At 37.6% G+C, this 8,959-nt stretch overlaps 1 protein-coding gene across 3 annotated transcripts; it reads left to right on the forward strand.

Moving 5' to 3' along the window:
- Nucleotides 1–2,918: 2,918 nt before the first annotated feature.
- LOC137957045 (histone-lysine N-methyltransferase, H3 lysine-9 specific SUVH1-like) lies at nucleotides 2,919–7,410 on the forward strand. Of its 3 annotated transcripts, XM_068804748.1 has the most exons (4): nucleotides 2,919–3,153; nucleotides 3,301–3,364; nucleotides 3,884–6,155; nucleotides 6,805–7,410. In XM_068804748.1, exon 3 carries the CDS (start codon nucleotides 4,037–4,039, stop codon nucleotides 6,122–6,124), a length of 2,088 nt encoding a protein of 695 aa, XP_068660849.1. In that variant the 5' UTR covers nucleotides 2,919–3,153; nucleotides 3,301–3,364; nucleotides 3,884–4,036; the 3' UTR covers nucleotides 6,125–6,155; nucleotides 6,805–7,410. The 3 variants fall into 3 exon arrangements, with proteins under 3 accessions (XP_068660849.1, XP_068660850.1, XP_068660848.1); XM_068804749.1 differs by lacking the exon at nucleotides 3,301–3,364 and having other exon boundaries at nucleotides 3,884–6,166; XM_068804747.1 differs by lacking the exon at nucleotides 3,301–3,364.
- The last annotated feature ends 1,549 nt before the right edge of the window (nucleotides 7,411–8,959 follow it).

The raw sequence follows: 8,959 nt of genomic DNA on the forward strand, positions 1-8,959 counted from the left end.
TGAAGCTATCTCCCTTCTTCCCTTTTTCAAAAATTTAAAAAATGATGTAATAAATTTATTTTCCATTAAAATCTACTAATGTCATTGCCGTAATTGTCATAAGGATCTCCTTTAGTTCTATATAAAATTAATTAAAAGAATTTTAATAAATTTGTTTGTATTGAAACCTTCTAATGCTTTTACTCAAATAGTCCGTTGGTATTTAGATTAAACTTATTCCTTTAGTACATGTGAAGTAAGATCAGAAAAATGCCTTCTGAGTTCTTTTCAGATATCCTCTCATTAAGGAGGGTGGGAAGTGACAATACCATTTAATTTTTTATTTCAAGTGTCCTTTGGAGTTTCGAGTTTTTTATTTTTTTCAAAACTGAAAGGGTCCTTTAACCTATATTATAAAAACAAATTATTTGCGTTTTATAGAATGACCAGAATCTCATTTGACCTACGTTAATTATGAAAATTTTGAGTGCAATTCTTTAAATAGATTTTTATTTCCCCGTAAAATTTGACTTGATGCCGTCCCTAGTTAAACAACACCATTTTGTTGGAGAGAGTATATTAGAAAGTTTGACGAGTAATGCCATATAGAGTACAAAAAAAAAATTATGATTGAAAAACTTAAGTCCATTATTGGTACAAAAAATATGAATATTTGCACTAAATTAAATTTTATTTCATTGAAAAATGTTACAAATACATAAAAAACTTTGAATTTTTTTTACTGGAGATGTACCCAGGTGACTCTACTGAAATCATCTATAAAATAAACAAAATACTTGAAACCAAATGGACTGGAGACTCAACATGGACCCCATACATCGAAATATATTAATTCAAAAACCTGAGAACTATGATTAGAACTAGTAGGAAAGCTAGCCCCACAATATTTTCCAAGTTACCACTACTTGCAATCATAAGAAATATCAACTGACAATGACGGAAAGGAATAGTAAAGTTTTGCTGCTAACGGATGTCCCAAATGCAAATGTCATACGTATGGAGAATCTTTAGTTGTTAGTGTGCCACAACCTTTTGAACTAATACATCATCTAGCAAATAGAACTTTCATTTCTCTTATTTGGAACAAGTCAGAGTGAAAGTATAAAATTATTTAGAGATTTAATGATACGACTTACATAGAAAAGATTGATAAAAAAGTTTGGAACGAATAGAATAAAATTCAAAGATATCTAAGGTGTGGGGTGTACAATACCCTCTCCCTAAATCGGGGGAGGTAGACCCATCGACCAAAGTAACATGATGACATGATTAAGAAGAATTGATAGACTTAAACAAAGAAGTCATACTTGACATATGAGTAGATGTTTTTGAATCACTTATCCATGAGGGAGAATAAGACACATTCAATGATGGCATATTTATGCTCACTATTATGGCACTTGCTGAAGAAGAGGTATTTGGCTTAGTGATAGTAGGAATGGTAGGTGTGGAGGTCAATTGACTAAGTCATTGGAGTAATTGTCGAATTTCCTCTTGTAGACTAGATTATGAAATATTATCTGTGCCTGCCTTAATGTAGTTTACCCACTGGCTTGCCAATATTTCCCCAACATTTATCAGAAAAATGATTTATTTGGCCATAGTGAACACACTTTCTATTACTATGTCCACAACCTCTAGTAGTGGAGTTCCTACCACGACCTCTATTACTGTTGCTACACCCTTAGTTCTCGAACTTACTAAATGAAGAGAGTCTTGTATCCTTGTCACTTTTACCTCTCACTATTTCTGCTAGAATGACATGGTTAAATACTTATTCTAGTGTAGACATCTTCATTAGCTAATAGTTGTGCCTGAATGCCTCATATTCACATCCATAATCATTCTTTGATTTTTTTTCCTTACGAATATCATCTGCATTCGTAGTAAAAGGATAGAAAGTGTTGATTTCCTGCAAAACACCCGTCATCTCTGTAAAATAATCAGTGATAGATCTATCACCCTTCTGTATATTAAAATATCAAACATACAACTCATATAATTGAGTCAGATTACTCTCTTGAGACAAAATTGAAGCCAATGTAGTCCACATTTCCTTTGAAATCTAACAATTCAAGATTTGATCACTAAATTGTGACTCCATACTATTGATCAACTAAGGCATCGTTTGATTGTCTTTGACCTCCCAATTTTCAGTTATGGAATTAGGAGGATCATCTCTTATATATTTTGCTTTTTTTTTTTTTTTTGCCTTTAAAAAACATGGACTTGGACCAATTCACCTAATTGGATCCATTCAACTTCACTAAAGTGATTTCAATGAAATGAGACTTTTTACTATCTGAACTTTCAAAAAGCTTAATTACAAAAAACATGTTTACTTGATTCAGCCATGTAGGAACTTCAAAACACACCACAAACGTACCCAAGATGATGCATTTAATCCAAGCAATCGATTAACATGTTTGCTTGATTCAACCATTTAGGGATTGCAACATAAGCGACAATCATACCCAAGATGATCACTTAATCCAAAGAATCAATTAATACAAACTCCCTCTAGTGCAAGTCAAGTGGGCGCCACACTTCAAATTAGGCACAATTACAATAATCACAATAAGAAATAATTCACACAATTCCCCAATTTAGATATAAATCACCACAACTTTCAATGTAAACCCCAAGAATTAGGCTGACAGAGGCAGATAGGAGATGGTGTAGGCATAGTAAGGGTGGCACATGTGTGGACGGAGCATAAACTTCAATTGAGAACCCTCAAAGGGCAATAAACCATAATAACTGTTTTGATATTTGATTAGTTACTGATATTAATGAAATTCAAATATATATAACAAATATTTTGTTAGAAATTATAAGTTGGAAAAAAGGGTTTATGAAATTGGGACTACTTTAAATATGTGGCACCTCCTTCATAGTCCCAGACGAGGAAAGTACCGCCATTTGGGCAAGTTGTTCTGGAGCATCCTGCCGTCAGCGACAGAAAAAAGGAAAGAAATCAAAATCTGGTCTTGATGTCCGATATCGAAGAAATCAGACAGCCGAAATTTGTTCATGGTACAAGAGGACCGCGGTTTCGAGCCTCCCATCTCCGTCAGAGTCGAGAAGGGTAAAACTGAAAACTAAAAGGAACCCAGGTGCGGGAATCGGATAAAGAGTAAAGCTCTCTTATAGGTAAATCGATGCATTTCTAAGCCAAATTTTTTTCTCTTGCATTTTCTCTGTTGAGTTTCAAGTTTCGTGCGGGATCTCTCTCTCTCTCTCTCTTTTCCCTGATCTCGAAATAGACAAGAGTTTGAATGGTACGTAGTTTCTGTGCAGGAAATGAAGTAGTTCCTCATTTTTATTTTATTTCACTATCTCGAAATAGACAAGAGTTTGAATGGTACGTAGTTTCTGTGCAGGAAATGAAGTAATTCCTCATTTTTATTTTATTTCACTAGTGGGAGTTTCCTCTGGCGATTTCTTATGATTTCACGTTTGATTTTTGAAAACGATGCTTCTGTTCTGTTTTCTTTTGAATGCATCGAGTCGTTACTGAAATACCCTTTTCTTAAATTGCTCTGAAAACCATCTTAGAATTTGGGTTTTCTGACTTGCTATGCTGCATAAATTGCTGTTTATTCTCAAATTTTAGCTGCTGTGTCTCTGAACAATCTGAGCTAAATCTCTTCCATGCTCAGCGGCTCTATTATTCTGTTTTCACGAGCTCGAGTTCATTTTTTTGTCTTTACTGCTGTGGTCCTCTGGTTTTCAATTCATATACTCGTTACTTGCCGTTGTCTTTTGGTCATTGAAGACCCTTTTAAGCTTCTATTTGTTTTCCTCTGGCGTTTCTCATTAGGCTATTTTCTTATACTTTTCCAGTGGCTGATATATGCGTTTGGTTTGTTCCTTGTCGTAGATATTTGGGGTGCGCCGGTTGTGATCAGTAACGGTTATCGGTCTTCAGATGTGGTTGACTACCTGCTGACTATTACAGGAGAATAGGTTGATAAATTTGTTGGCTGTAAGTTCTAGTTTGCTTCATTGTGCTTCATTTTAGAATCATATACCTATGGACGGTGCTTCCAATTCTAGTTCTTTACCGAACATGGATACACCCGTTCTGGACGTGAAGCCTTTACGTTGCTTGGCTCCAATGTTCCCTAATCCTTTCGGGTACAACGCTTTTCCTGCTCCTAATTCATCTGCCTATTCCTGCACCCCGCCCTTTGGCGCACCGCCTCTTGCTCCAATGTTCACCCCAGTTTTTCCTGCTTTTGCTCCACCCTCTTCTCAGACACAATCTAAACAGACTCCTCAAGTTTCAAATGGGGTTCCCACTGCTGCTGGATCAGTTCCCGAATCAAATAGCCCTGCTACTGGAGTCGCTGATGTTGGTGAGAGCCCATCTCCAGAGAAGAAGGAAAGTTCTGTCCAGCCTGAGCCTGCTGTGGGTAAGAGACGTGGTAGCAGTAGTGCAACACGGATCCCAGATCCCAGTGGCTCGACTACAATTCCTGGCAAGGAAGATGGTAGCCAAAGGAGCCGTAAACGAAGGGCATATAGAAAGGTTTCTGGTGATGGAACTGCTTTGTTTAATGTTGAAGATGGTGATAGGGAGTCTGTGGAGAGAATATTAATGACTTTTGATGGGCTTAGGAAAAGGCTCTTGCAAATAGACGACATAAAAGGAGCAACTACTGGAGGGAGTAAGCGTCCAGACTTAAAAGCAGGAACAATCATGATGACTAATGGGTATCGGACAAATAACAAGAAAAGGATAGGAGCTGTTCCAGGCGTTGAGATTGGAGATCTTTTTTATTTTAGGTTTGAGATGTGCCTTCTTGGTCTCCATGCCCCAAGTATGGCTGGAATAGATTACATGCCTGTCAAATTTGACAAGGAAGAGGAGCAGGTGGCTGTGAGCATAGTTTCTTCTGGTGGTTATGAGGATGATGACATGGGTGACACAGATGTCTTAATCTACTCTGGGCAGGGTGGGCTTGTGAAACCTGGGAAGCAAGTGCATGATCAAAAGCTCGAAAGAGGTAACCTAGCCTTAGAGAATAGCTCATCACGTGCTAATGACATTCGAGTTATTCGAGGAATTAAAGATGTGACAAATGCTGGATGTAAAATATACATGTATGATGGCCTCTATAAAATAGAAGATTCGTGGATAGAGAAAGGCAAATCTGGGTTCAGTGTTTTTAAATATAAACTGATAAGAGTGCAAGGGCAACCTGAGGGGAGTGCAGTCTGGAAGAAGACTCGTCAATGGAAGGATAACCCATTGTCTAGAGGTTTTGTTATCCTACCAGATTTGTCCTCTGGTGTTGAAAAATTACCAGTTTGCCTTGTTAATGAAGTGGATAAGGATAGGGGACCTGCCCACTTCTCCTATGTCAATACAGTTAAATATGCAAAAGCTATCACCTCTGTGAAAGTTTCTTTGGGCTGCAAATGCTACAATTCATGCTCCCCGAGTGATGCCAGCTGCCAATGTAGTACAAATAATGGAGGGCTGCCCTCTTATAGCTCAACTGGAATACTTGCTAGTCAAAAGCCTTTGGTGTACGAGTGTGGATCTACATGTATGTGTTCTCTTAACTGTCGAAATAGAGTCTCCCAGAAGGGTACTAAAATCCAATTTGAGGTTTTCAAGACTAGGGGCTTGGGATGGGGTCTACGTTCATGGGACCCAATCCGAGGAGGTTCATTTATTTGTGAATATACTGGTGAAGTAGTTGATTGTGTGAAGCTGGAAGATGAGAATGAAGATAATGAGTATATATTTGAGGCTTCTACATGTAACAGGAACTTTCTTGAGTGGAACTGCAAACATGAATTACTGGGAGAACAGAAACCAGCTGATCCTGATGAAAGTTCCAGATCATTATCCATCATCATTAATGCTAAAGACATCGGGAATGTGTCACGTTTTATGAATCATAGTTGTTCCCCAAATGTTTTCTGGCAACCAGTACTTTATGACCATGAAGATGAAAATTATCCCCATATCATGTTTTTTGCACTTAAACATATTCCACCTATGACAGAGTTGACATATGATTATGGTCTAAGTAGGTCTCACTCTGGGGAAAAAAGTCGAAGGAAATGTTTTTGTGGATCTTCGAATTGCAGAGGATTTTTTGGTTAGACTTCTAAAGGACAAGTGTGAGACTGACCAGGTAATCATAAGGTTAGAGAACCCTCAACCCAGGATAGATGATTTCAGTGCTCCTATGTATTTTCTTCAATTGCCTCTTCTTCTTTATTATCCAATGTGCTGCGGTAAATTTTAATCAGATGTTTTACATTTTCATTCTCTAAAAATTGTTCTGTTGCATCTTCTTCTTCTTCTTCTTCTTCTTCTTCTGTTGCTTCTTACAGCTTCTTACAGTTAACATGTTTGAAAACACATTTTCCATTTCTTTCACTGCTTGGAAAAACAAGAAGTATTGATGTCTTAGCTTGTAGTTTTACCATTTGTTCATTTTTAAAAGAAAAGGTTCAGCAAAGGAAGTTGGTTGGTCCGGAGAGATCTTTCTGCCGTTTACACATACCATGATTCTTTTAAATGGTCAACTGATGAACTGAGTGGTGATCAGAAAGCTGGAAATTGAATTACTTTATTTAGAAGTGAGACTTGTTTACTATCTGTAATTTTTTCATTTGGTGTGGACATGAGGTATGGATTTGAGTGCGCACAATGGACACTAGGGAGCTCTAGATGCTGCTACTTGCCTGTGCTATATTTCAAAGTTTTTTTTTTTGCTTAGAGAGGGTCTTTAATGGTATTCTATCTAATTTTTTACTTTTCTTTCTATCCAATTCCAGGTTTCTATGTGTACATGTTGAAGCATCTCTGTGGAATCCACTTTCATGTTTAGACTTCACCTTTCTGGCTACCAGTCTGTTGTTGTTGTTGTTTTTTTTTTTTTCCCTGCTGATGGGATGTTTAGATATGGCTGTGGGCAACCATGCTCTTATGTTTTGAAATTATCGACTGTTTACTTGACTAACGATGTAAAATACCAATTAAGATGACTTGTATAATGATCTTAGATGAAGAGACTGTATGCTTCATTTGGGGGTTTTATATGCAGTCTCGAAGTTAGATGAAGGCTTCAGGTGGAGAACAAACAAGAAGAAGCATTTGCAGTGCCAAGGCGAGAAATTCTACTAGGGAGTTTTGGTGATTATTGATCACGTACATAAAGTCCGAGTGGAAAGAATGAATGCTTGTAGTGACTCTGGTATGTAAATGAGATTGATGAGCACGAAGGATGTATAGCTATTTTGCACCGTATTTATTTCTGCTGTGGTAGGGTTTGACTGTGTTAAATCACGAGGTGAACTGCTTTGCGCTTTAGCATTTACAGGTCATTATCCTTTGTAACCTATAACAGGATGATAATGCATATACCTGTATCAGAGCGATCACGAGCTAATCTGTTTTGCGCTTTGGCATTTACATACCATGATTCTATGTTACTCGTAACAGGCAAGCATAATGCAGTAAATTCTGCAACTCACCCGTGACCCATGAACCGAACTTGGTGCATCGACCACCCTCAATGGTCTTGATCAGTCCATCATCTTCTTCAACTTCAACTTTGAGACGTTACTCCCTCGAAGAACACCAATGACCTCTTCCTGCCCACTATTTGACCCTGGTGCAGCGTCTTCCACGGCTTCTTCTTTGGCAATTTTCCGTATTATACCGTATTTTTGTCTAATACAACCGATCTATGCACTACGCAGTGAATTTTTTCTGCCCCACTCTTGAAGGCTTGGAGATGGGTCAGCTTTGATGTTTTTTTTTTTTAAATGCGTCCAATTATAATGATCATTTTCCGGTAAAAGGGATTTTTTTTTCTTGTTTGAATGTCCATGAAAAATGAGGAAAAAATAAAAAGAAATATAATTTCCAGAAAATGAAAAAAAAACCAATTATAATGATCATTTTCTGGTAAAAGGGATTTTTTTTCTTATTTGAATGTCCATGAAAAATGAGGGAAAAATAAAAAGAAATATAATTTCCAGAAAATGAAAAAAAAACTTAGTTTTTCCTAAAGTTCTCGTAAAAAAATGATGCCATCACACTCATATACAATAGATTAATTTCATAACTTAGGGTCTTAGTGCGAACGTCACCGGTCTCTTTGGCTGTAAGAAAAAAGTGAGCTCAACCTACTTTTAACTCATCACTTAGGATCAGAGATCAATGGTAACCCTATCCCATGTATTACAAGTTTCATCATTGCTTAACCACTATCCCACCAACTGATCTAAAAGAACGCAGTACAGACTTGTTATGTTATCTATGTGGGATTAATATACATGAGATAGCCGTCAATTTTCTGACCTGGTTAGTCATCCCGCTACTCAGGTCTGATCGGGTTAGGGGGATCGGACTCGATCCCATTTTAACCAGCCCTAGGTCCACCTTTGGACTAAGGTCAAATCCGCCCATCTCAGGTTTTGACACACACAAAGTAAATCCTAACCGTATATTAGAAAACCTTGGCTGGCACTAGCTGCTATACAACCATCACTAATCATGTTCGGCTTCTCTCTTTTGATCAGCCTCTGTCTCTCTCGCTTCCTTCTCTTTTGTCATCTTCCACCCCTTCATCTCTACAACTCCCCCTACGAGTTGTCCCTGCAAAAGCCACATCTACACTTTCTCCCCTTTTTTTTCAATTCACTTTCCTACAAGGTGTCCAGTCAACTCGACCAGGCACCACTTCTTCTTCTTCCTCTGGCAACTACGAAACGGCAGCTGCAAAACCTCCACTTGTTCATCAAAGAAGCACTTTAAAGTCCAACGCAAGCAAATTTGAGTTTCAGAAACCATTATCTTCCAAAATGAAACAAAAGTCGCTCGCTCGGATACTACATATTGACAGAAAATTAATGCGGAGATCGTGGAACAAGAAAAATAAAAAAAATACAAACAGGACACGAACTGTGATTGCTCTTCAATCAG

The sequence above is a fragment of the Aristolochia californica genome, unplaced genomic scaffold, assembly GCF_029961685.1.
Source record: "Aristolochia californica isolate CCGP_79_NKW_82.1479 unplaced genomic scaffold, dmAriCali1.0.hap1 SCAF_2, whole genome shotgun sequence".
Taxonomy (NCBI): domain Eukaryota; kingdom Viridiplantae; phylum Streptophyta; class Magnoliopsida; order Piperales; family Aristolochiaceae; genus Aristolochia; species Aristolochia californica.